Source organism: Oncorhynchus kisutch, linkage group LG1 (assembly GCF_002021735.2).
Source record: "Oncorhynchus kisutch isolate 150728-3 linkage group LG1, Okis_V2, whole genome shotgun sequence".
Taxonomy (NCBI): Eukaryota; Metazoa; Chordata; class Actinopteri; order Salmoniformes; family Salmonidae; genus Oncorhynchus; species Oncorhynchus kisutch.
Window position 1 is genome coordinate 33,991,031 of NC_034174.2, and position 27,491 is coordinate 34,018,521.

Consider the following 27,491-nt stretch of genomic DNA (forward strand, 5'->3'; position numbering starts at 1 on the left):
GTTAATCTGAGCATTTTATAATAAAAACAATGACAATACAAGATTATCATATACATACCTTTACAGAAACGTGCTTTAAAAAAAATCTGTTTTAAATAGGCCTATGTGAATGGTGGGCCCTGTTATATTTTTGGAAAGTGATCACTCCAAAATTTGTCTGTTAGACCACTTTAGGCAGCTATGAAATGTTTATGTTATGGCGTAAGTGCACTCAACCTCTTTGTGTAGATCCAGCAACACCTCAATGACGAAATTGAAGAAGGTAAAAATGATGACAGACTTATCTTTACCATACCATGTGGTACTAAGACACATAACAGATGGTGTGGGACATGGATTTGTCTCGACATAAAGATTAGCCAATTTGAGGCTCTAAAAACATCAGGCAATCTTCAAGATTGGAGTGAAACTGGGTTTCCAAATCAATATATTCTCTTAGTATGCTATGCAAAAAAAATAGAAACAATGGTATAAGAAATAGACTGAAAATATTTATTCCAGTAAAGAGTCCTTACAAAAACTATTTTCATATACTTTTAACCAGAGTTCAAATGTATAGCTAGCTAACAATCATACATCATAGTAAAGCATACAGTTTTACAAGACATACAGACAATTTAACATGTAGTAGCCTACTGTTCTGGCATTTTAATGACAATACATTTGGACAATTCAGGAGAGGTTTTACCCCTGTGAGACGAACACATGAACATTCACTTGATGTCAAAATAAATCTATTGACACAAACTCATAATTAAAAAACAAAAACGTGATTTAAAAAAATGAAAGGAACTTGAGATATTGGAGAAAAATCTCCATGCATTAATGCAACATTGCACAAAAAAATGAATGTACACCGACGGACACAAACACACACACAGGCACTCTTTTACTCAAACACAGGCACATAAACACACACACACACTGTAAACACATCACAGTTTAACTTGGTCTTAACTTCCAGGCCATTGTAAATTTCCTTTAGCGCCATGGTGCTAAGCATTGTATGTTGCTGTTCTCGTCACAAAAGGCAGCTGTCCAACTTTTTCAGTCCAACAATAAACTGTCCCTATTACACAAGGTTGTGATACAAATGTGTAAATGAGAATGAAATACTAAAAAGGAGTATAGTAGAATTGGCCATATGCATAGGAGTTACTGTACCCGTCCCTTACTTTCATTACTGTTAACCGATTTACTGTACTCTTTGACACCATGCAGACATCTTCTTCTTTCCAAAACATTCCATTAAAGGACAACAGAAAGAAGTGATATGATGTTCACAAGATGACACAGCAGAATAAATCATTTGAATAATAAATAAGGTCATAAGTGCTAGAGAGGAAAAGCCAGATCTAAAGAAGTACATAGAGCTGAAGTTCTTGTGGAGTTCCTTCCAGTCAAAGAGTCAGGGATCCAGATGTTTTGAGATTGGCAGACATTTCAGCAGAAGTCACTTTGGATGTCTTTGAAGTGTTCATATATTGGGAATGACCTTGGGACTCGAAGATGACCATCTCCATACTCTACGCATAGAAACCTAAATTCTTGCTCCCTTTCTGTTCATTTTGTTTTCTTCACCATTGTCTCCCTCTTCTTTTTTAATTTTATTTCTCACTTACTCCGTTATAGACCTGACAGAAAAGGAGACAAATTACATTGGTCCCCTTTGGCGCAGTACCTGTACCTATTCTCTGTATGTATGATCATGTCTGAGGTCCAAGTCCATTCCTGATCAGACGATAAGTTTAATCTAACCAAGTTTCCTCCTCTTCTCATATCAGTAGTGACAGGATCACCAGTCGTCCATCAGCAAACAGGTCAATCTCTTCTCTCTTTCAATGAGAGTTTACATCAGCTCAATATTTGGGGACACGGATTTTTGGTAAACTCACTTTGGTTAGCCAAGGTCATTGGCTTGTTCAAGTGTCACTGAATCTTTGAGAGTCCATTAGCCAATAGGAGCCTGAGTGGGATGGTGGAGCGGGACACAGTCGATGGCAGTTTATGCAGCCCTGTGACGAGATAGAGGACCAGATTAGGGAATCAGCCGATCACAACGTGTGTGAGCATGTGTACATGCATTCAGGATTGTGTATCTGTGTGTGACCCCAACATACCGAATGCTCTGATGAGTTCCCTCTGTACAGTCCATGTGAGAGTGTTGATCAGACAGGCAGAGGTCAGCCCGGCAAACAGTATGTTATACAGGAAGACGATGTGGAAGTTTCCCAGCCAGTTAAACCGACCAAAGTCTCCCAGCAGATCAAACCGGGTGATCCCTGAATCATCAAGACCAAAGGACCAAACCATTCAATGGTTAATGTTTAGAAAAAGCATCCATTTGTTTGGTATTTTATATGTATGCCAGTCTGTCATACAAGAGCACCCGACACCAAGTCCTCCTCTGCAGACTTACCCAAAGTCCTAGAAAATACAGGCAGAGCTGAGCTGAGCACCAATAGAGAAACACAGTTCCCAATAATCTGAGAAAAGAGAGGAAGAAAGTTGCGTTATTATGAGAATGCCCCACGGAAGAGAGAGCGAGCAGTGTGTGTGTGTGTGTGTGTGTACCTGTGTCAGTGTGGTGTCCTGTGCGCGGGGGCGTAGTCCAGTGAACAGTGGGGAGCTGTAGAAACCCACTACTGAGGAGATCATGAGATACAGGATGAGGATCACCTGCACTGCAGCCCCTAACGAACCAAACATGGAGAACGAGGCAGCGCCCAGGAGAGGGTCCTTCAAGAGGAGGAGAGAAAGAAAGTTAATACTATTTACATCCTGTGATAATACAATTAAAATGTCAATAGTACACACATTATATAAACTCTGTTCTGTTTAATTATATAAACTCTGTTTCATAGTGTATACAGGTCTACTATAGCTCTACTATGCTATACAGTGTCCCTTAAAAAGTTACAAGGCAAGAACTAGTAGCAACAACATATCTTCGTTTGAATTAAATTAGATATTTGCTGAATTATTAGTTATTGCTTGTAAAGGAAAGCATCCCCTCACCTCCATCCCTCGAGGCATAGCTGTATCGTCAAACAGCAACTCCACCACATGGTAACACACAATAAGCACACACACCACCTGGGAAAGAGAACAACACTCACATCAAAATACACAACATTTTGAATGAGGAGGCGAGATGAGTGGTGAGTCTGCCTCTCCTCACCGTTACAGCCAGCAGCAACAGCATGGCCAATGGGTATCCTAGGTTACGCTGCCATGGTGACGCTCTCTTCCGTATCTCTGAAGGCAAAAACAGAAATCCAGAGTTAGTGTCTGAGAATCCCAGTCTTTTTATCGTTTGGAGTTTTTCCTGACCAGGTGACAAACTCCAGGCCCTAATTATAGCCAGTCTTCCTGGCCAGGCCTCGTAGCATAGGACATGTTCTGTGTTTCTAGGAAAGTCAATGACCTCTTACTAGAGGTCGACCGATTAAATCGGAATGGCCGATTAATTAGGGCCGATTTCAAGTTGTTTTCATAACAATCGGTAATTGGCATTTTTGGACTCCGATTATGGCCGATTATATTGTAATCCACGAGGAGACTGCGTGGCAGGCTGACCACCTGTTATGCGAGTGCAGCTGCTAGCTAGCATTAAACTTATCTTATAAAAAACAATCCATTTTAACATAATCACTAGTTAACTACACATGGTTGATGATATTACTAGTTTAACTAGCTTGTCCTGCGTTGCATATAATCAATGCGGTGCCTGAAATTGTGTCACTTCTCTTGCGTTCAGTGTAAGCAGAATCAGGGTATATGCAGCAGTTTGGGTTGCCTGACTCGTTGCGAACTGTGTGAAGACCATTTCTTCCTAACAAAGACCATAATTCATTTGCCAGAATTTTACATAATTATGACATAACATTGAAGGTTGTGCAATGTAACAGCAATATTTAGACTTAGGGTTGCCACCCGTTCAATAAAATATGGAACGGTTCCGTATTTCACTGAAAGAATAAACTTTTTGTTTTCAAAATTATAGTTTCCGGATATGACCATATTAATGACCTAAGGCTCATATTTCTGTGTGTTATTATATTATAATTAAGTCTATGATTTGATAGAGCAGTCTGACTGAGCGGTGGTAGGCAGCAGCAGGCTCGTAAGCATTTATTCAAACCGAACTTTCCTCCGTTTGCCAGCAACTTTTCGCTATGCTTGAAGCACAGCGCTGTTTATGACTTCAAGCCTATCAACTCCCGAGATTAGGCTGGCAATACTACGGTGCCTATAAGAACATCCAATAGTCAAAGGTCTGTGAAATACAAATGTTATAGAGAGAAACTGTCCTATAATAACTACAACCTAAAACTTCTTAACTGGGAATATTCAAGACTCTTATTAAAAGGAACCACAAGCTTTCATATGTTCGGAGCAAGGAACTTAAACGTTAGCTTTTTTACATGGCTCATATTGCACTTTTACTTTCTTCTCCAACACTGGGTTTTTGCATTATTTAAACCAAATTGAACATGTTTCATTATATATTTGAGACTAAATAGATTTTATTTATGAACAATATTAAGTTAAAATAAAAGTGTTCATTGTGCATTCAGTATTGTTGTAATTGTCATTATTACAAATATATATAAAAACAAATATTTAAAAACATCCGATTAATGGGTATCTGCTTTTTTTGGTCCTCCAATAATCGGTATCGGAATTGAAAAATCATAATCGGTCGACCTCTAGTTCTTACCCAGAGCAATCCGCCGGGCCTGAATGTTGAGGAACCGGTTCCTCAGAACCTCTGCATTCACATTAATCCATAACGAGGTCCCACCTACAGAGGAAAGAAAGAGTTGTAGTTTTGTGATAAGCTTCTATTCATTCCCTTTAAAGATAAATAACATCACTTTAATTATGCATGAAAGGGACAAATTATGGCATAAAATTGGCATATGTTATATCATATACAGTACATTATGTCATGAGACTTACTAGTGAGGTTCCTGGATAGAGAGGCCTCTTCAAACTCAGCACAACTCATTGTCTCATCAAGGTCCTCCAGCAACTGATGATGGAAGACATTGACTTAGACCAGCACATACAGTACATACCAACACCACACACATACAGTACATACCAACACCACACACATACAATGGGGTACACCTATACACAAAGCGATATACAGCTCTGGAAAGAATTGAACTGCAAAATTAGCAGTTTCTTTTACCAAAACTTGCTTCCTTCTGCTCTGACAATGTTCCCCAACTCTGAGGATTGGTTTTTCCAGCAGGACAATGTTCCATGCCACACAGCCAGGTAAATCAAGGTGTGTTTGTAGGACCACCAGGTCAAGACCCTGTCATGACCAGCCCAATCTCCAGACCTGAACCCCGTTGAAAACCTCTGGAATATGATTAAGACTGATGGAGAGCATGCCAAGACGCATGAAATCTGTGATTGAAAATCAGGGTTATTCCATCAAATATTAATTTCTGAACTCTTCCTAAGTTAAAACATTAGTATTGTGTTGTTTAAAAATGAATATGAAGTTATTATCTTTGCATTATTCGAGGTCTGACAACACTGCATTGTTTTTGTTATTTTGACTAGTTGTCATTTCCTGCAAATAAATGCTCTAAATGACAATATTTTTATTTGGAATTTGGGAGAAATGCTGTAAGAAGTTTATAGAATAAAACAAAACTAAATAATTTTACACAAACACATACCTATAAATAGTAAAACCAGAGAAAGTGATCATTTTGCAGTGGTCTCTTAATCTTTTCCAGAGCTGTACAGACAGCACATAAACTAAAGGACAAAAACACACCAACATGAGTCTTACACAGGCACACTCACCCTGGGTTTGACCAGTAGCCTTCCTGTGACGCTGAACATGCGTGATAGTCCTAGAGGAGTGCATACTGTGGTAGACACAGGGGATACAATCATATAATATAGAAATACACTGTCATCCTCATATTTATGAAATGCCCCCGGCCCGGCGCTGGGTAAACATGTACTGTACTTACACAACAGCAGCAGGACTCCGAACAAGGATATGCAGGAGTACAGATAAGGCAGGTAATACTCCCACAGATCTGAGAGACAAATGATTTAACACATTACAGATACATTTAGGAATTAAACTTACGTTTCACATTTGCAGTTAACAATGGCAACAGACTAAATATGAGAAGAGGTGGCAGGTAAAAGATAAAAAGCACATAAAACAGTTAAGGATGTGAAAGTGAGAGAAAAGGGGGAGAGATCGAGAGAGAGAGAGAGAGAGAGAGAGAGAGAGAGAGAGAGAGAGAGAGAGAGGGGAGGATGAGAAGAGGGGTTGTTTTACCATAAAGACTTTGTCTGGCCATGTTGTCATCAAGGATGGCTGATGCCACCCACACCATCCCCAACACGAGCAGGGTCAGGAGGAAGAGGACTACTGCTGTCTCATACAGACGGGCCATCACACCCTGTGTACAGAGGGTATACAAACGTTATACCACATGTTATATACACTGAGTGTACAAAAACACTAGGAACACCTAATATTGAGTTGGACCCCCTTTTCCCTAAAAACAGCCTCAATTCGTCAGGGCATGGACTCTACAAGGTGTCGAAAGCGTTCCACAGGGATCCTGGCCCATGTTGATTCCAATGTTTCCCTACAGTTGTGTTAAGTTGGCTGGATGTCCTTTGAGTGGTAGACCATTCTTCATACACACAGCAAACTGTTGAGTGTGAAAAACCCAGCAGCGTTGCAGTTCTTGACACACTCAAACCAGTGCACCTGGCACCTACTGCCTATTCATGTGTCAATTGACTCGAGGTTTAAAAATCCTTCTTGAATCTGTCTCCTCCCCTTCATCTACACTGATTGAACTGGATTTAACAATATCAATAAGGGATTTTAGCTTTCACCTGGATTCACCTAGTCAGTCTGTGTCATGGAAAGAGCACGGTGTACATATACATGATGCTCTTTCATTAGCCTGGTCCAAGTCTGTTTGTGCTTCAGCCAACTCATCATGTCATCACAACACTCAGTGGATTTGGCTCGAGCACATCTGCTACCAGTCTGCTGTCACTGAAGCAGGTACCTTTTTGGATCCAGCGAAGCCCTCAGACTCAGTGAAGAAGTAGGCAAAGGGCAGGAGGAAGACCAGGGATAGGTTGGAGAAGAGGAAGACTATATTCCACAGTCCTGCATTGAGAGATGGAGACAGACAGTGTTACAGACAGTGAGAGGTCACTCTCTACATGCTATACACTCTTAGAGCCTTTTTTTCTATCAAGAATCTAAAAGGGTTCTTCGGCTATCCCCATAGGAGAACCCTTTGAAGAAACAGTTTTTGTTCCAACTAGAACCCTTTCCACATAGAGTCCTACATGGAACCCAAAAGGGTTCTACCTGGAACCAAAAAGGGTTCTCCTATGGGGACAGCCAAATAACCCTTATGGAACCTATTGTTCTAAGAGTGAGGTCTCTAGTGGAGTTTCATAAACGTTTGTTTTAAAAGTTCAAGGCTCTGAGGAGCTCGTATCTGTAGTCTTATCACCACTGAGTAAAGGTAATAGCTACACTGCAAAATCTCTGAACAAATGAAATGGAAAAGCAAATATGTGAAGCATATGCACTGAACCAACTACCTGCTGAGAAGATCTTTCATTAGCAAATGACTTTAAACTGTCATTCATCCTTCGCACAAACAAAATGTCTGTATGCATTAGGTGTGTCAGTCAGGTGTGTGTGTGTGTGTGTGTGTGTGTGTATGTTAATGTAGCTGCTTGTGTGTGTGTTTACCGTGTATAAGGGATCCGTTAAGCCACTGCATGTAGTAGCTCTGTGGGAAGGAGAGCAGGACCTCGTTGGACAAGATGGAGAGTGGTAGGAGTAGAACAGCGCCCACAGAGACAGAGAGAGTGAACGTACAGAGCCACAGCCTAGAGAAAGACAGAGAGAAAAATTGATTTTTTTTACCAAAGAAGCAGCAGTCCCACATGATACATAGAAATATCAAATATGTAGGTAGGTTCAGTATATTGGTTTTCTGACATTCTGTGGCAGAATAGATGATTGGTGGTAATAAAGCCTCTATTGTTCAAAGTTACTCACGCAATTTTGTTGACTGTTGCATCTTCACTGTTATCTACAATTTAAAGAACACAACGCAAATTGTTAGTATGGCTTACAGAAGAGGAAAAAGTGTGTGGGGTTGAGGGGATAGACAGGCTGGGCAAGAAGCTGAGAACCTGATCAAAGACAAGACCTCCTTCCCCTAAATTCCTGAAGGGCGACAAGCACACATTGCTCAATTCTCACCAGTGGTGTAGTGGAGGGTATACGCAGGTATACCTTTTTAGGCCCAGCAATGTACACAGGGCAGTAGGCCTACGCGTGACTGTTCCAAAATGCAATTTGTGTGAAAACACTGTTCCAAAATGCACATGCAAGCGGTTTCATGGACAGAGATGTAAAGATCTGTTAGAAAGAGGGGGGCTTGAAAGATGCAACAACTATCATGGGTTGCTAATAAGATTAGGATAATGCCTTTGGCTGCTAGACAATGAAAGAACTTTGAAAGAAAACCAATAGAACAGGAGAAGTCTTCATAAGAATAATTGCCTCCACATGTATATGGTGGGATTTTGGCCATAGGCTATTTTCAAGCAAGGTAAGACACGCCTCATAACATGAAGCAGAATGTCCAGGTTTCAAACAAATTAAGGAACAGGAAAATATAGTGATGCGAAAGACAGGCATAACTGTCTTCTAGTAGATGGAAAGCCTTTCCCAAAAACCTGCTCTATTAAATGTTACCTACAAAGTAGCACCTGTCAGAATGATATCATGATGATTATTTTAATCAAGCAATCTAGTGCCATTTCTTATGCATGTGCTACAGAAACACAGCTTATAAAACAATAGTGCTAGGTGCCTGCACACTTGAATTAAAGGTCAACTACTCTAAAAAAACTACATTTCTTAGATTTTTCCCAGACCTCAAGTGGTTTAAGTAAGCATTGTTAGACTTAGAACATACTTCTTTTTTTTTTTTTACAGAAATCAACAAAATTGTGTGACTGAGAACGAATACCAGATTTTTTTTTTAGGGGGGGGGGGGGGGGGGGGGGATCTGAAACCGGTGAATTACTGACTCAGTTGATCCGTTTCAATAGTAGGCCTACTATTAGCCTACTTGTCACGCCTTGGTCTTAGTATTTTGTGTTTTCTTTAATTATTTGTTCAGGCCAGGGTGTGACATGGGTTATTGTGTTGTCGTATTGTTTTTTTTTGTAGGCATTGGGATTGTGGTTGATTAGGGGTTCGTCGAGTGTAGGCTTGGCTGCCTGAGGCGGTTCTCGATCAGGGTCAGGTGCTTCTCGTTGCCTCTGATTGGGAACCGTATTTAGGTAGCCTGAGTTCGCTTTGTATTTCGTGGGTGATTGTTCCTGTCTCTGTGTTTGTTTGCACCAGATAGGCTCAGTCACTTTGGATTTTCTTTTTTCATTGTTTTGGAAGAGAAGAGAACGAGCGCCATTCTCCTTGCGGAGATGGTGCTAAATACATCAACACGGTCGGTCCCTGGGATTGGGCTGGCCAACACGATTCGGTTTGCTTGGAAGGAAAAGGAGTTGGAGCCTTTAGGACAGGAAACTTTTAGAAGGATAATATTGATGGGGATTCTAAAGCTGACGGTGAAGGACGTGTTTTGTTTCCAAGGCAACTCGTTGGAGGGAGCATACGACGTGGCACTATATACAGAGGAGAAACACGATGATATCCTGAGAAGGGCAAGAGCAGTGGGAGGCGAGAGGCCGATGAGCCACTATGAAATAACAAGCCTGGCGAAGAATAACTTTAGGGTTGTAACTGTCAACATTTACAACCCATACGTTAAGGATGAAGAGGTGAGGGCCTTTCTGGGGAGATACATGGATAACGTCTCCTCAGCAAGGCACCTCAAAGACTCCCTTGGGTTTTGGAATGGGAGGAGAGGCTTCCAGGCCCTCCTCAGAGAGGACCCAAAGGGACATGGTGGCTACCTCCATCCTCCTGCTATGTTCTCCCTAGGGGCTGACAGGGGGACGTTGTTTTATGCACGTCAGCCCCCGTTTTGCAGGCGCTGTATGGCCTATATTCGCCTCGTGCAGCACAAGAAAATGCAGATTTTGTGGATCTGAGGAACACGAGGCGAAGGATTGTGACAAGCCTAAGGCGTGCCACGGGTGTGGCTCGTCAGCACACCTGTGGCGGGGGTGCCCGGCTCGTCAGAGGTCATATGCGTCTGCGGCTGGGGGGGGAGCAGGAGCGGGGGATGGGGGAAGAAGAGGGGAAGGAAGCAAGCCTCATGACCAGAGTACAGGTCCAGAGGGGAAGGCCGCAAGGAAGGAGGAGGAGCAAGAAGCGGCGGATGGAAGAGAGAAGGAAACGGAAGGCACGGGAGTAGGAGAACCAGGAAAAGCGGCGGAAGAAGGCAACCGAGTGGAGGAGCATGAGAGAGAAGAAAGCGAGGGAGGAGTGTTGGAGAAGGAGACGGTGGAAGAGCAAGTGGACTGGGGGGAAAGTGCCCTGGTGGAAGAGATGAGGGGTATGGTGGAGGAGCTGGTGGGGGGGGGGGTGGTATCTCTCCACTGCCGCCATCACCAAAGAAGAGAATGAAGAGGAGGGTGCGATTGGCCGACAGTGAGAGGGAGGGGATGGCCAAGAGAGTGATGGGGGTGGGAGAAACCTCTGTGTTGCTGCTGGTTTCCCCAGGCCCTCAACTTCTGTTGGGTGGGGACACACCTAACAAGACTCAGGACTGGGTACAGGAGGAGGTGGGGAGTTTGTTTGGGGACTCAGCCTCCCCGATTTTTTTCCAATCCAGCTGCAGCACTGGGGAGGGGGAGGATTGTGGGGGTAGACCCAGGGTGCAGGGCACCCCGGAGCCAAACACTATTCCTGCATCCTGGGTTGGTGAGATGGAGGAAGTGGGGGGGGATGTCGGGAGTACGGATGGTGTTTTCACCGGTAGATATGGAGCAGGGGAGCATCGGGTGAGTCTCCTGTTTTTTTTTGTTTTTTTCTGTCTGGGTTTAGAATTTGAGTGTATTACATGTTTTTATTTGATTCTTTCATGGGGTCTAATTTTACTTTTGTTACTTTAAATGTAAGGGGTTTAAGGGATTTTGTTAAGAGGAGGGCGGTTTTTAGTTATTTGGAGGGTGTGGGGTTTGATTTTTGTTTTTTACAGGAGGTTCACCTGAGGGATGGAGGGGATGTTAGTAGGTTTAAGAGGGAGTGGGACAAGGGGGAGTCGGTTTGGGGTATTGGGGAGGTGCACTCATCGGGGGTAGGGATTTTGTGTGGGCACAGGGAGGTAAAAGTGGAGGATTCTTTTGTGGTAATGCAGGGGAGGGTTATAGGGGTGGATGTCACGATAAGGGATTGTAAATTTAGATTAGTGGTGGTGTATGGGCCACAGGTGGTGGCAGACAGGAGGGAGATGGTGGACTGTCTGACGCCCCTGTGTGTCACAAATAGGAAATTAGTGATAGGGGGGATTTTAATACAGATTTAGGAATAGGGGGGGATAGCAGTGCAGGCGCCATTACCAGGCTAATGGCTTGCCATGGTCTGGTTGATGGTGGTCTGCACACTACTCCGAAAATGGCCGGTCCTACATGGCGCAACTCCAGGGGGGGTTGAGCGGAGGCTCGACTATATTTTTGTACCCAGGTCTTTGGGTAAGTTGTCTGGGCGGCTGTTGCCTGTTTTCTTTTCGGATCACGACGGGGTGCTCCTGCAGGTGGGGTCGCCAGTCTGCCTCTTTGGTAGGGGGTACTGGAAGTTAGATCGGGATGTGCTGCAAGAGCAGGCTTTTGTTGACGGGTTTTATGATTTCTTTTGGAGGCTTGAAGGCCTCCGGTCCATGTGCGAGGGGGTGTTAGAGTGGTGGGAATTAGTTAAGGTGAGGATTAGGGCTTTTATAATAGGGTATTGCAAGAGGAAAAAAAGGGAGGAGAGGAGGGAGGTGGATCGTATCCAAAGGTTAATTGAACTCGAGTATGAGGCAGGCAACCTCGGCGGGTCGTTTGACTGGGAGAGATCCGCTACCCTAAAGGCGCAGCTCAGGGAGTTGCAGGAGCGGAAGGCTCGAGCTTTCCTGGAGCGTGCGCATAGTGGCTTTCTAGAACACAATGAGACTTGTTCCGCTATGTTCTTTAAGTCGGTTAGGGCCAGACAGAGTAGGAAGGTAATGCATGGCATTAGGGAAGAAAATGGTAGTATAGTTAGAGAACCAGAGGATATGGTCAGGGTGACAACTGATCATTTCCAAGGTTTATTTAAGGAAAGGGAAATAGATGTAGAGCAGGGAAATGTGTTTTTAGAACACTTGTCCAGGCGGTTGCCGGAGGACATTAGAGAAGTGATGGAGGCCCAGATTTCACTAGAAGAGGTTGAGAGCGCTCTTAGGAGGAGGGGAAAAGGGAAGGTGCCTGGGATGGATGGGCTGCCGGCTGAGTTTTATCTCAAGTTTTGGGGTATACTTGGACCAGTGGTCCTCGAAGTCTTGAAGGCCATCCTTGAGACGGGGGTCCCGGGGGGATCAATGGCTGTTGGTGTGCTGTCACTTTTATATAAGAAGGGGGAAGTAACAGACCTTGGCAACTGGCGGCCATTGACCATGCTGTGCGTAGATTACAAGCTACTTGCAAAGGTTTTAGCAGACCGGTTGCGCACAGCCCTTCCCTACGTCGTTCAAGAGGATCAGACGTGCGGGGTAGAGGGCCGCTCTATTAGATGGAACCTACAGTTAATCAGGGACTCCATCGCTTGGGTTGAAGATAGAGGACTGCCTTTAATGGTAGCAGCGCTAGATCAGGCGAAAGCCTTTGATCGCGTGAATAGATCCTTTTTATTCAGTGTTAGGGCAATTAGGATTTGGGGAGAATGTCATAGGATGGATTCGTACATTATATGTCGGAGCGGGGTGCCGAGTTAGTGTAAATAGTCACTTGGGTGACGTTTTTGACCTCTCGTCTGGGGTCAGGCAGGGGTGCCCACTCTCGGCTCTCCTCTTCGTTCTGTACATGGAGCCTCTGGGGGCTGCCATTAGGGCAGACACAGGGGTGGAAGGCTTGTTGATCCCTGGAAGTGGTGGGCTGCGTGTTAAGATGACGCAGCACGCCGACGACACTTCCTTGCTGCTGTGCAAGGACTCGTGCCTGACAAGGTCCCTTGCCATCTTTGGGGATTTCACCCGAGCGTCGGGAGCGGTTCTGAACCATGCAAAGTCTTCCGTCAAGTTTTTCGGTAGATGGCGCGGTAGAACGGATGTGCCCGGGGGGTTCTCTCTGTGAGGGGGCCCTGAGGATTCTCGGGGTCCATTTTGAGACCTCCGGCTCATCGACACTGAACTGGAACATGCGTATCGCAGTGGTACAGAGGAAGCTAGCAATGTGGAAGGCTAGGTATTTGTCTTTTATGGGCAAAGTCCTGGTCCTAAAGGTGGATGTGTTGCCGTCTCTTTTGTATTTGGCGTACATCTACCCATTGCCGGCTTGTCTGAGGAGGCCTCTGAGGCTTGTGTTTCAGTTCATGTGGAGTGGCAGGTGCGAGTGGGTCGCCAGGGCACGCATGATCTGTCCCATCAGGGAGGGAGGTAGGGGGGTACCACATTTCCCCCTCAAGCTGGACACAATTTTTGTTTCTTTCTTGTTAACGGAGCTTGCTCATCCAGTGATACACCCATCCGGTTACCTCCTGCGGGTGTTCTTCTCGTATCAGGCGAGAAGCGTAATGGTGTGGTCTAACACGGGTCCTCGGGCAGAACAGCTGCCGTGGCATTTTGGTCATGCGGCCAAGTGGCTGCGTGCGCACCCTGAGGTTGAAGTTTCCCGAGTAGGTTTAGATCACAGGCACCTGTACGAGGAGGCCAGAAAGGCAGGGAGTCCGGTGCCTGTAGTGGGCATCTCGGAAGTGGTCTGGGAGGGAGTGCAGGCGCGGGGTCTGGACAACAGGCTCAAGGACCTGAATTGGTTGAGCCTCCATAGGTGCTTGCCGGTACGTTCCATCATGTACCGGTATAGTTTGGTGCAATCCCCCACCTGTCCAAGATCCTCTTGTGGCAGGGAGGAGACTGTGCGCCATGTCTTTTGGGACTGTGCCTTTGCCGGAGTAGTATGGTCTAGGGCACGGGTGTTGTTAGGTTTGGTAAGGGGGGATTTTGTATTGACGTGGGCCAGGTTAGAGAGAGGTGTAGGGAGAGCGAGAGGGACGGATAGGGACAGGTTTCTGCTCTGGCTTCTCATGAGTCTCTTTAAACGGGGGCTGTGGGAAGCCAGGCAGAACATGGTGAAGACAGGGAGAGATTGGGGGGTGGAAGGGATAGTGAGGAGGGTGGAAGGAGATTTGAGGGGGAGGATGAAGAGGGAGGAGAGGAAGTGGGGGCAGCATGCTGCTCGGGAGAGGTGGAAGGGGGGTTTAGGGCTGGGTGTCATTTAGATTTGTAAGGCGATAGATTAGGGACGGAGAGATAGGGAAAGGTATTTTGTAGGGTGACGGGAGGGAAGATGCTCCCCTGAGGTTTTGTTTGGGGTTTATGTTTAGTTAAATTAAAATACCATTATTTGAGTATGTATGAAAATTATGAGTTGTAAAGAATGAATGGTATTGAAGATAAATTATTTTTTATTAAAAAAAAGAATTGGCTGTAATAAGTTTCACGTTCCGTTTGTTGTTTTTGTATTTATTCGTTATTTCATGTACCGTCACTTTTTTCATTAAAAACATGAGTAACCACCACGCTGCATTTCGGTCCGACTCTCTTTCAACGAACGAAGAACGCCGTTACACTACTGCACAGTACAGCTTGGGTTGGTCTGACTGTAAAAGACCAATATGGGATTCATCATTTCAAAGAGTATGTCACTGTTTCTCATAGAAGTTTTCACACGGTGTGTTTCCTTCAGGCCGTTTGGAAAAATGTTGGCAAAATACCCACTTCTCCAGGCACCACTACGCCACTGATTCTAACAAACACCTGCAGGCTAAAACTGTTCTAGTAGTAACAATTATAAACGACAAACATGTTTGCACATGTGTGGAAGAGTGTGTGTGATCAAGCAAAACAAATTATTGTGTAGGCCTACGTACAGTGTGTGTCTGTGTGTATGGCTGAGTTTGTGTTTATGCTGCAGGCTACAAACCAGGACCGGTAATAATAGATTCTTTCTGAAAGCAGGAAATTAAATTGCCCAAAAGCAAAACACTAATCCTTATCAAAGTACAGTAATACATTGTTTGAAGATCTCTGGGCCCCATATGTGTATGGCCCTGATCCGTGACGGATCAAGGAATTGATCAGATCGGCCAGCTTTTTCCAACAACTGAACAAATCAGTGCACAAATTAGTACGCATGTGCAAGTGTTGGGAAAGGGGTGGGGGTGGTATTGAACAATTTGCTAACCCGACCCCTTACGATTAAGAATTTTGTCATAAAAACGGAATTATCATATTTGGCACAGGCTTCGAAGTTGAGGCTTATTCCGTACCCCATTGTTTTGTACCAGCAAATTAAGACTGGATAGACAGCCTAAGTACAGAGTCCTTTGTTGGTTAAAGTAAAACCCATGGAGCTCTCCGTTTCCCCCTTACTTCTCTCTCTCTGGCGTCCTACATGGTTTACACACTACACAAAAGACATTACTAGAATGGAACCATAGCCAGAAACATCTGGTTTGTGAAACCTATATTGGCTGTCCAAGGGGTGCCGCAAACCGTATATTCCTGACTAGGTGGGCGCTGGTTCTGTGTGTGTGTCCAAGTGTGTTGTGTGGGGGTTGTTGTGCACTGTGTATGCCCTACGGAGCGTATTATTATCCCAGGGGAACATTCCTTGCGCCCCTCGCCCAGTCTAACAGGACAGAGGATCCGGGAGACCAAGGGAGGTTGCATAACAGGCTCTGGCTGTAATTTGTACCAGAGTGTATTTTGGAAAGCATCCTGTCCACCATACCAACGCTTGGTGTAAATTCCTAATGGAAACATGCACTCACAAGTGAGGTGGGGGCGGCTGCAGTGAAAAACACCCTAGCTCATGCCTGCACACATAAATTAGTTATGGCTCCTTCATAGTAAACAACAACTTGTTTATATAGACATACAAAATCTATACACAGCAGTGTGAAGCAAGGGCAAACATATTCTGATATATGCATTTTCAGTGCCTTTGGAAAGTATTCAGACCCCTTGACTTTTTCCACATTTTGTTACATTACAGCCTTATTCTAAAATGGATGAAATACATTTTAAAATCCTCTGCAATCTACACACAATACCCCATAATGGCAAAACAAAAACAAGTTAGACATGTTTGCAAATGTATTAAATGTAAAAAAACAGAAAGAGCTTATTTACATACAGTGGGGCAAAAAAATTATTTAGTCAGCCACCAATTGTGCAAGTTCTCCCACTTTAAAAGATGAGAGAGGCCTGTAATTTTCATCATAGGTACACTTCAACTATGACAGACAAAATGAGAAAAGAAAATCCAGAAAATCACATTGTAGGATTTTAATGAATTTATTTACAAATTATTATTTACAAACAAGCAAGATTTCTAGCTCTCACAGACCTGTAACTTCTTCTTTAAGAGGCTCCTCTGTCCTCCACTCGTTATCCGTATTAATGGCACCTGTTTGAACTTGTTATCAGTATAAAAAACACCTGTCCACAACCTCAAACAGTCACACTCCAAACTCCACTATGGCCAAGACCAAAGAGCTGTCAAAGGACACCAGAAACAAAATTGTAGACCTGCACCAGACTGGGAAGACTGAATCTGCAATAGGTAAGCAGCTTGGTTTGAAGAAATCAACTGTGGGAGCAATTATTAGGAAATGGAAGACATACAAGACCACTGAAAATCTTCCTCGAATCTGGGGCTCCACGCAAGATCTCACCCCGTGGGGTCAAAATGATCACAACAACGGTGAGCAAAAATCCCAGAACCACACGGGGGGGACCTAGGGAATGACCTGCAGAGAGCTGGGACCAAAGTAACAAAGCCTACCATCAGTAACACACTATGCCGCCAGGGACTCAAATCCTGCAGTGCCAGACGTGTCCCCCTGCTTAAGCCAGTACATGTCCAGGCCTGTCTGAAGTTTGCTAGAGAGCATTTGGATGATCCAGAAGAAGATTGGGAGAATTTCATCTGACGATATGACACCAAAATATAACTTTTTGGTTAAAACTCAACTCATCGTGTTTGGAGGACAAAGAATGCTGAGTTGCATCCAAAGAACACCATACCTACTGTGAAGCACGGGGGTGGAAACATCATGCTTTGGGGCTGTTTTTCTGCAAAGGGACCAGGACGACTGATCCGTGTAAAGGAAAGAATGAATGGAGCCATGTATCGTGATATTTTGAGTGAAAACCTCCTTCCATCAGCAAGGGCATTGAAGATGAAACGTGGCTGGGTCTTTCAGCATGACAATGATCGCAAACACACCGCCCGGGCAACGAAGGAGTGGCTTCGTAAGAACTTTTGTTATTGACCAAATACTTATTTTCCACCATAATTTGCAGATAAAAGCATAAAAAAATCCTACTGTGATTTTCTGGATTTATTTTCTCATTTTGTCTGTCATAGTTGAAGTGTACCTATGATGAAAATTACAGGCCCCTCTCATCTTTTAAAGTGAGAGAACTTGCAATTGGTGGCTGACTAAATACTTTTTTGCCCCACTGTAGGTATTCAGACCCTTTTCTTTGAGACTCGAAGTTGTGCTCAGGTGTATCCTGTTTCCATTGATCATCCTTGAGTCCACCGGTGGTAAATTCAATAGATTGGACATAATTTGGAAAGGCACACACCTGTCTATATAAAGTCCCACAGTTGACAGTGCATGTCGGAGCAAAAACCAAGCCATGAGGTTGAAGGAAGTGTCCGTAGAACGCTGAGACAGGACAGACACAGATCTGGGGAAGGGGACAGAAACATTTCTGCAGCGTTGAAGGTCCCCAAGAATACAGTGGCCTCCAATCTGAAATGGATGAGGTTTGGAACCACCAACACTCTTCTTAGAGCTGGCCGCTTGAGCAATCGGGGGAGAAGGGCCTTGGTCAGGGAGGTGACCGAGAACCCAATGGTCACTCTGAGTTCTAGAGTTTCTCTGTGGAGATGGGAGAAACTTCCAGAAGGACAACCCTCTCTGCAGCACTCCACCAATCAGGCCTTTATCTTAGAGTGGCCAGACGGAAGTCACTCCTCAGTAAAAGGCACATGACAGCCAGCTTGGAGTTTGCCAAACGTTACCTAAAGACTCTCAGATCATGAGAAACAAGATTCTCTTGTCTGATAAAACCAAGATTGAACTTTTTGGCCTAAATACCAAGCATCACGTCTGGAGAAAACCTGGTACCATCCCTATGGTGAAGCATTGTGGTGGCAGCATCATGCTGCTGTGGGGTTGTTTTTCCGCGACAGGGACTGGAAGACTAGTCAGGATTGAGGGAAAGATGAACAGAGCAAAGTAAAGAGAGATCCTTGATGAAAAACTACTCCAGAGAGCTCAGGACCTCAGACTGGGGTGACGGTTCCCCTTCCAACAGGACAACGAACCTAAGCACACAGCCAAGACAACGCAGGAGTGGCTTCGAGACAAGTCTCTCAATGTCCTTGAGTGGCCGAGCCAGAGCCCGGACTTGAACCAGAACAAACATTTCTGGAGAGACCTGAAAATAGCTGTGCAGCAACGCTCCCTATACAACCTGACAGAGCTTGAGAGGATCTGCAGAAAAGAATGGGAGAAACTCCCCAAATACAAGTGTACCAAGCTTGTAGCGTCATACTCATTAAGACTCACAATGGGGTATTGTGTCTAGATTGAAGTGGGAAAAAACTATTTAATCCATTTAAGAATAAGGATGTAAAGTAACAAAATGTGGAAAAAGTCAAGGGGTCTGAATACTTACCGAAGGCACTGTATACATATATACGGCCATCCTGGCTGTAATACAACACCTACTTGTACAGGACCAAAGGAGGACATTGGGAGGCATACAGAACTATCAAGAGTCCAATCAATTACTTTTAGAGTTAAATCAGTAGTGTTGAGCCGCAGAAACCCAGCAGACCTTGCAGTCCACTGTGACCTGGCCTCCACTCCACTCCACTGACCTCTCAGATTCACACATACCTATGGTAAACTCAGCATTCTTCTTGTAGTGGGTGATGACCAGATAGGAGACAATGTAGAGACATATGAAAAGCAGGACACAGATCTGTGGAGATAAAAACACTGAGATCAACGTTTAGGATCAGACTTCCTATGATTAATCCATGCTAATTGTGGGAATAAGTCAATCTTTTATTATTCGGTCATTGTAGCAACGGGTCATCAAAATTGATTCAAGTTTTAAAAACAATTCTAATAGATGCAAAATGGTAAAAATGTGTAGAATTGCACGAAATGATTGTTCTCTCTGCTGTCAAGAGGGAGGCCCGCTAAAATGTTTTGCTCGCAATGTGGGGGAGGGGGTATGGATGTGGGTACGCAGATCCGCAAGCAACTGCGCCCCCCCATATGAGTTCAGATTTTGTTGTGGGCCCCAACCCCATCCAAGTTGGCCATCCCTAGTCTAGGCCTCCCTGCACTCATTAATTCATGTTGAATAATTCAACAAGAGTGTCAATAGCAGGATACACTCAGATTAGAAATCAACATCCTTGGCTATAGATTACACCTATCTATACATGCTTTACATTGTTTGCGAAATCAGACATAATATCACTAGAATCCAACTGTTCATTTTCAGGAGATGCTTTCATTTCAGCGCATCTAATTGGTTAACATTTCAACTGTATCAAATTATTAATTTTTTCAATTCCACAAAAAAAAAAATGTACACCAATCAAAATAAAGTTCTCTTTCCTCTCTTTCTTATGATGCAAGTGTCAAGATGTTTTGTTGGGGATTTAACACTTTTGTGTTCTTATAGATGCAATGGAAAGACAATGTATTCCATTGAGTCCATTATGGCCAATACTGGGTTGTGTTTGACAGGTCATTACAAATTTATCCGCGGTCGTAACGTTAACAGGAAAAAAACAACAGGCACACGCAAATGCATGAAAAAGTCACAGGATTAAAATAAAAGCAATCAGTCCAGTGAGATTTAAGTGACAAGTGGATTTTGCCCCCCTCACACAGGAAATAGATGGCTGAAAAAGACATATGGGCAGGGACATGCACGTTGCTAGTTGTTTGTTTTCTCATCTCTATTTGCATTTATAAAGCAAGAATTCACTCTATGGAGAAAATACACACAACGCTGCTGTCGACCCCGAGTGTTGCTGTATAACATAGGTGAGCAGGTTCGCACAGGGCAAACAAACACCAGACAAAGTCTTCAAGTCCTCTGTCACACTAATGGAGATCATTTACAGGCTTTTCAACCTCCAGCTGGTTCATCAAGACATCACCCCAATGATCTTAGAGATGACTGAGCCCAGGAACACACAGGAGAGTCAATCATCTCCCTCTCGGTTACCTGCACTGTGTTTATTTTTGCTATGGTTGCCTGATTAACACCATGCATGCCCTCTGTCAAAGCTGGGCGTCTTTAAACTTTCAAAGAGAAAACAAGGATAAGACTGAACATGCACATTGTAGGGAGTGGAAAGTCAATTTTCTCATCCACGTCAAACTGTATATCTTGCTGTTTGTTTGAAGACTTCTGAACAAAAGCCAATAGACGCATGCTATGAACCCGTTTAGCCACAACTCAGAAGAGTGATTTATTGTTGCATGTGTGGCGAGATGAATGCAGATCATCACTTGTGGTTCTACCTTCAAAACAATAGTTTACCCTCAAGCCTGCATTCCAGGAGGCACATCCTAATGTATGTGAATCAATCACTGATCAGTAGAATCAAGTTGAACTCTGCATTCTCTCCCTTTACAACAAAATTAAGTTCTTGTTTATTATCGGAAAATGGAAGATCCCCAGGTTAGTGATACTGTATTGTCTGTAGGTAGCCTAACTGTATTACAGATGCTGAATTACATAATTGGAGTGGATTTCCAGTTACCAAATGAAGTTTTTGGCAATCTGTGACTGTGATTGAGCACCTGGTTTTATAAACAGGGTCATCGGGGTTAGTTATGTAGTAGATAGATGAGAGGGGGTCAGATGATCAGGATTACCAGATTAAGCAACGAGAGAGTGGAGAGGAGACCGGCTGGGATTACAAAAAAAGCCAACATAACAAACTAAATACTCACATACCCACCGATCCCCTATAAAACAGAAATGACCAGACATTTTCTAAAATGGAGGACACTATTCTTCCAATTTAGGGAACTAGGAATGGCAGCAGTTCTGTGCCAGTTTCAAAGCAACATATCCCCACCCTGGTCTGAATAAAGATGATGCAATCAGGTTAACGAATAACAGAGAGAGAAAAACATAATATCATAAATATGACATAAGGAGATATCTGCGGGATCAGAGGTAGCTAAGTAAATGTTCTGTTCCAGAATATTCCGGTAGTCTAACAAAATACTCCAATATAACATGTTGTGAAGGTAAATAAAAACAGAGCAACATCCTATAACTGTAAATGTTAGCAATGTGAGCACTCCTATCTGAATGTGATCCTTGTTACAGGGAGAGAATCTGTGTCTGTGATGATGCCCCTAATGTATACTTGGACATGATGTGCCTGCTGACTTGTATAATCATGTACATTTGATAAGCTTGACCCACAAATGGCAGCCACCACAGACTTACCTAGTGAGTGGATGAACGACAAGGCAGAATTGGATACCCCACCTCATAGCCTACCCAGTGACACCAACAGCCAATGAACTAGGGCAGAGCTCAGTAGTTGTAACAGATCATGTTTAGCATTAAGAACTACCATACCTCACACATCCAATATACTCTTAGTTTCTAAACCATTTTCACTGAATGTTTGTCTCTTTATTAAGTGTGGATTGACGTCATGTCCTTGCCAGTCTTTTTTGATGATGTCACTGCAATTATACCAGAGTTGAGTTGCAGGCTTAGCTGTATACAAGTAAAAGCTTTGTTAGAGCAATGTACTACAATATAAATACGCAACTGCAGAAATTGCCTAATAACAACTATTCATTTCCCATTCCCAAACTGAAAGACGATGCTACAGAGTGACACGGTGCTCCAAATAGCCAACTGAGACATTCAGATGGTTAAAGTACATTATGTGTGACTTGCTCTGTAATAAAGCAAGCCATCTAAAACCAGTCCTTGGCCAGTACTAAGATACAGGTTGAAGAATAATAAACTGGGCTGGACTGAAACAACCTGGGCATTCAGACAGCTCAAAGAGAATGGAGCCCATGCTGGGAAGTTTGAGGATTTTGGGAGACAGGGGTTTTAAATCCACAGACCACAAAGCTGAACTTTGGGCCTCTTTACACTACAATACTTTGACGATGGATACTAGTTCCAGGAAAGATTATATTGTAGTGTAAAAAGACAGATCTAGATTCAAATCTGCCTTTTAGAGATGTCTCCCACACTACCTCTGGGTATTATAGTGTAAAGACAATGGCTTTCCCACACCACCTGTCCCTGCAATAATTACCTTAATATCAGTAGACAGCATTCTTGCTCTGTTAGCTAAATTGAAAATGAAAAGGATTATAAATTATCCACACATTTGTGAATCGTTGCATTAATCAAATGTGCAACATTATGTAGAATATAGTTTAGATGAGAAGCTCCGGTAGAGTTTGATTTGCTATCCTTAGGCCGTCATTGCAAATACGAATTTGTTCTTAACTTACTTGCCTAGTTAAATAAAATACATTTGAAAACATTTTGATTGTCTAAATACTATGGTATTTACGGTATGGTAATAGCTGCACTCACACATGAAGCTGGAATGTGGCTTTGGCCACACCACATCCAAGGCTAAAGTAAGGTGTAAACAGAAAAGTTGCACATCTGATGTTGAAGAGAGCTAGATCTTACTACACACATTTTACTGATGTAAATCCACCCTTTGATAGAGAGATGTGGGAGAGAGGGCAAACATAGCCCATGTCACAATGCTAACCAGCTTATACCCAACAGCCCCAACAGCTAATGCCCAGCTCGCTAATGCCCCAAACAAAAGCCCCACTGTATCAGAGCAAACTGCCAATAAATGACAGACAGAGAATACGGAGCACCATTGAGGTTTCACAGCATATACAAGCAGCATATACTGTATATAGATGCACGTTAAGTTGAGCCTCCAATCCCAACAAACACAGCCATCATGTTCGGTCACGGCAAGACTGTCCTTTGTGAAGGACAAAACACCACAGGCCTGTTATATTTGTTATCCTCCTGAAGGGACAGATAGACAGAGCCCCACTGAGGGCACCTTCACCTGCTCTAGTCCAGAGGACAACAGTGTTCCCTGTCTCAGTTCTGACGCACACTCCCTATCTGTCTGACTGTCCCCACCTGTCTGTCATTCTGTCTGGTATTTCTCTTTATTTCTGACTTTCACATCAGAATATTTCCTCCCCTCTCAGTCGGTCTCTATCCTCCTCTCTGCAGTTGTGTAAACACTTTCAGGTTAGGCTAAGCTGCCAGCCCACTAGACAAACTCAAGTCCTGTGTGCTGAAGGATTTCTCCAGTATTTCCTATTAGTCAGTGAGCTGGACACTGGTGTCATAAAGACAGAACAAAAGATAACTGTCTCAGGCATGTTGTTAAAAGTTTGGATGTAAAAGTAAAACATCATACAAATATTTTGCTTGTTAGTGCTTTACACAACAAGTATTTGCTGAATATTTCTGTGAGAAAAGGCACACCTCTGTGATGAAAGGTTGTGCTACTAATGCATGGCTCTGTCATTGAGACCATGTTGTGTCCATTCAGCCCTACTGGAAAATAGAAGTGGAGGAATGGTATTATTGATAACTATGCATGCCACGGTACCTGTTAAGACTGAACAGCCTTTCGAAGGACAGATGTAGGTCATGAAAAATTTTACTAGCACTACCACTACTTGATTAAAAGGCTGCACACTCTGTCCAGCCTAAGGCACGTAGGACACACGTGCATGTGGATAGAAACACAATTGCCCACATAAACACAAAGATAAACGCTATTAGCAGCCTATAATGCACTCACAGGAATGGGCGTTAGAAAATAGAGAGAGAGTCTGGAATGACTTAATGTCATCTGTATCAGTGAATCAGACGGGCAGAAGAGAGACAGAGATCTACTGTGCTAAGCAGGGTCATAGGTCACTTCCCTGTGCTGCTGTGGTGATAGAGCCATCCTGCCAGGATTACATGAGCACATACAGCACAACATTTAATGCGTTTCAAATGTAACAAATACTGGTCCAACGACATTTTACACTACATAAAAATGGCAACAGGTTTGACATCCCATAACATAATGTGCTTTGAGCACATACCTGTGCAGCAATAACCAATCTTTACCACAAATACCCAGGTTCTCATTGTGACTCGGTTTTTAGAGCTGAATATTAGGTTCACTTAAAGTTAGGCTACATTGTACACTTCATTGATGCTGAGATGTTGATGTTTCAACATCTGGATCTACCAGTACACAGACAATGGTGTTAATAATTATAGTAAATGTAATTTATTTAATCAAGAATGCAATAACTATCCTGCATCAGGCCTACTTGGTGAACTACCTAATTATTGTCTGATGTTTGTTGTTACATTGTAGACAGGTGTAAGATTAAAGTGCATGCTGCTGCACAATATTCTTAAGTAGTCTACAGTAGGGGCATATTTTGGGGTTGAATAGCAGCAACATGATCTCACATTTCTCTTTATCAAAAACACAGGAGGGACGCTGAAGGTATACAGTAGTAATGGTAGGGAAAAAAAGGGTAATTGAGAAATATGATACAGATACACAAATTCTAACAGCAAGTTCCTGGAATAGCCTACAGCCAGACATATTCAGCAAATTGTAAATGTTATGAGATACAATTGCATTTGCAGCTGGCTGATGATCACGGCAGTGCAGCGAGAGCACTCCAATCAACAGGCAAGCTCTCAATTTCACCGCAGTCGACGAGAACAGACTGTACTTACTATGGTCTCTCTGACTCGGTCGTGGAAAAGCTGTTCCCGGACCGACACGTCTTCTGGAGCTTCCATGCTCTGACAACCATATCGCGGATTGTTCGCCCTTTATGTGGCTCAAATGTACATGTTGTCTGGTCCTTGTTGCTGCCTCATCAGACCAGAACCGCAGCGCAGCTTGTCCTCGTTCCTAGGCTGCCTCATGCAAATGAGTCGTGTCGCTGCCTCTCTGCTCTTGTGAACAGATTGTCCCTCTGCGCCACAATGGGCGTGCAGTTGTCGCGGTGCAGTGTCCAAAAATGATCTGCTACCAAGGACTGTATATCGTATACCCACATAAAAAAATACTGCAGTTTACTATAGAGGTCTACAGTACTTACAATAGAATGCTATAGAATACTATACTACACACTGTAGTATCCCTCTATCATGTGTAGTACTTACTATAGAATGGTGTATTATACTGTAGAATCCTATAGTAAATTATACAGTATTATCTGAAAAAAAACACTGTAGTAAATACTACAGTAAAGTCCGCAAAAACACAACACTTTTTTAACTAGAGTAAAAACTACAGTATTAAATTTGCATGTACCCTGCCCATTCCCCTCCCCCATATCGCAAATTTGTGCCAGCCATAAGTGAAAAAGTTACATACCAAGTATATAGCATATATTGTGTTCCCTGCATGTTACAGAAAATAGAAAGAACTGAACTGCCCGTTTAGGCCTACTTATTTGTATTATTTTCACCTTTATTTAACCAGGTAGAAGTTCTCATTTACAACTGCGACCTGGCCATGATAAAGCAAAGCGGTGTGAGGAGGTAATTACCATTTAGCAAATTAACATTGGAGTGATAGATGTGCAGATGATAATGTGCAAGTTTTTTAAACGTTTTTTTTTACCTTTATTTAACCAGGCAAGTCAGTTAAGACATTCTTATTTTCAATGATGGCCTGGGAACAGTGGGTTAACTGCCTGTTCAGGGGCAGAACGACAGATTTGTACCTTGTCAGCTTGGGGGTTTGAACTCACAACCTTCCAGTTACTAGTCCAACGCTCTAACCACTAGGCTACGCTGCCGCCCCAGAAATACTGGTTTACAAAAGAGCAGATAAGTAAATAAAAACAATATGGGGAGGAGGTAGGTAGATTGGATGGGCTATTTACAGATGAGCTATGTACAGCTGCAGCGATCGGTTAGCTGCTCAGATGGCTGATGTTTAAAGTTAGTGAGGGAATATAAGTCTCCAGCTTCAGCGATTTATGCAATTTGTTCCAGTCATTGGCAGCCGAGAACTGGAAGGAAAGGCAACCTAATAGGTGTTGTTTTGTGATGACCATTGAGATATACCTGCTGGTGTTGTTATTGTGACCAGTGAGCTGAGATAAGGTGGAGCTTTACCTAGCAAAGACTTTTATAGATGACCTGGAGCCAGTGGGTCTGGCGACGAATATGTAGCAAGGGCCAGCCGACTAGAGCATACAGGTCGCAGTGGTGGATAATACAGTGGGGAGAACAAGTATTTGATACACTGCCGATTTTGCAGGTTTTCCTGCTTACAAAGCATGTAGAGGTCTGTAATTTTTATTATAGGTACACTTCAACTGTGAGAGACGGAATCTAAAAACAAAAATCCAGAAAATCACATTGTATGATTTTTAAGTAATTCATTTGCATTTTATTGCATGACATAAGTATTTGATACATCATTTAGTTTTACTAGCATTTAAGAGCAGTTGGAGGCCACAGAAAGAGTGTTGTATGGCATTGAAGCTCGTTTGGATGTTTGTTAACAGTGTCCAAAGAAGGGCCAGATGTATACAGAATGGTGTCGTCGCGTAGAGGTGGATCAGGGAATCACCCGCAGCAAGAGCGACTTCGTTGATATATACAGAGAAAAGATTCGGCCTGAGAATTGAAGCCTGTGGTACCCCCATAGACACTGCGAGAGGTCCAGGCAACAGTCCCTCTAATTTGATACACTGAACTCTGTCTGAAAAGTAGTTGGTGAACCAGGCGACGCAGTCATTTGAGAAACCAAGGCTGATGAGTCTGCCGATAAGAAAACGGTGATTGACAGAGTCGAAAGCCTTGGCCAGGTCGATAAAGATGGCTGCACAGTACAATATTTTATCGATGGCGGTTATGATATCGTTTAGTACCTTGAGTGTGGCTGAGGTGCACCCGTGACCAGCTCGGAAACCGGATTGCACAGCGGAGAAGGTACGGTGGGATTCGAAATGGTCAGTGATCTGTTAATTAACTTGGCTTTCGAAGACTTAAGAAAGGCAGGGCGGATATAGGTCTATAACAGGTTGGGTCTAGAGTGTAACCTCCTTTGAAGAGGGGGATGACCGTGGCAGCTTTCCAATCTTTAGGGATCTCGAACGATAT

At 43.4% G+C, this 27,491-nt stretch overlaps 1 protein-coding gene across 1 annotated transcript; it reads right to left on the reverse strand.

Annotated features, from left to right (window-relative positions):
• Positions 1 to 471: 471 nt before the first annotated feature.
• LOC109895705 (limb region 1 homolog-like protein) lies at positions 472 to 25,524 on the reverse strand. Its single transcript, XM_020489627.2, has 16 exons — positions 25,101 to 25,524; positions 19,175 to 19,259; positions 8,096 to 8,129; positions 7,784 to 7,923; positions 7,080 to 7,183; positions 6,329 to 6,452; positions 6,009 to 6,077; positions 5,836 to 5,900; positions 4,966 to 5,038; positions 4,724 to 4,807; positions 3,182 to 3,258; positions 3,019 to 3,096; positions 2,575 to 2,739; positions 2,420 to 2,486; positions 2,121 to 2,282; positions 472 to 2,015 (listed from the first exon to the last, which is right to left on the reverse strand). Exons 1-16 carry the CDS (start codon positions 25,164 to 25,166, stop codon positions 1,930 to 1,932), a joined length of 1,479 nt encoding a protein of 492 aa, XP_020345216.1. The 5' UTR covers positions 25,167 to 25,524; the 3' UTR covers positions 472 to 1,929.
• Positions 25,525 to 27,491: the final 1,967 nt, after the last annotated feature.

Excerpts from the sequence above, each read along its gene's own strand:
- LOC109895705 (XM_020489627.2), bottom strand. The coding sequence starts at position 25,166 with ATGGAAGCTCCAGAAGACGTGTCGGTCCGGGAACAGCTTTTCCACGAC. Across the intron at positions 4,808-4,965 it reads TCTATCCAGGAACCTCACTA|GTGGGACCTCGTTATGGATT; the intron begins GTAAGTCTCATG and ends TTTCCTCTGTAG. Across the intron at positions 2,016-2,120 it reads GGAACTCATCAGAGCATTCG|GGCTGCATAAACTGCCATCG; the intron begins GTATGTTGGGGT and ends ATCTCGTCACAG.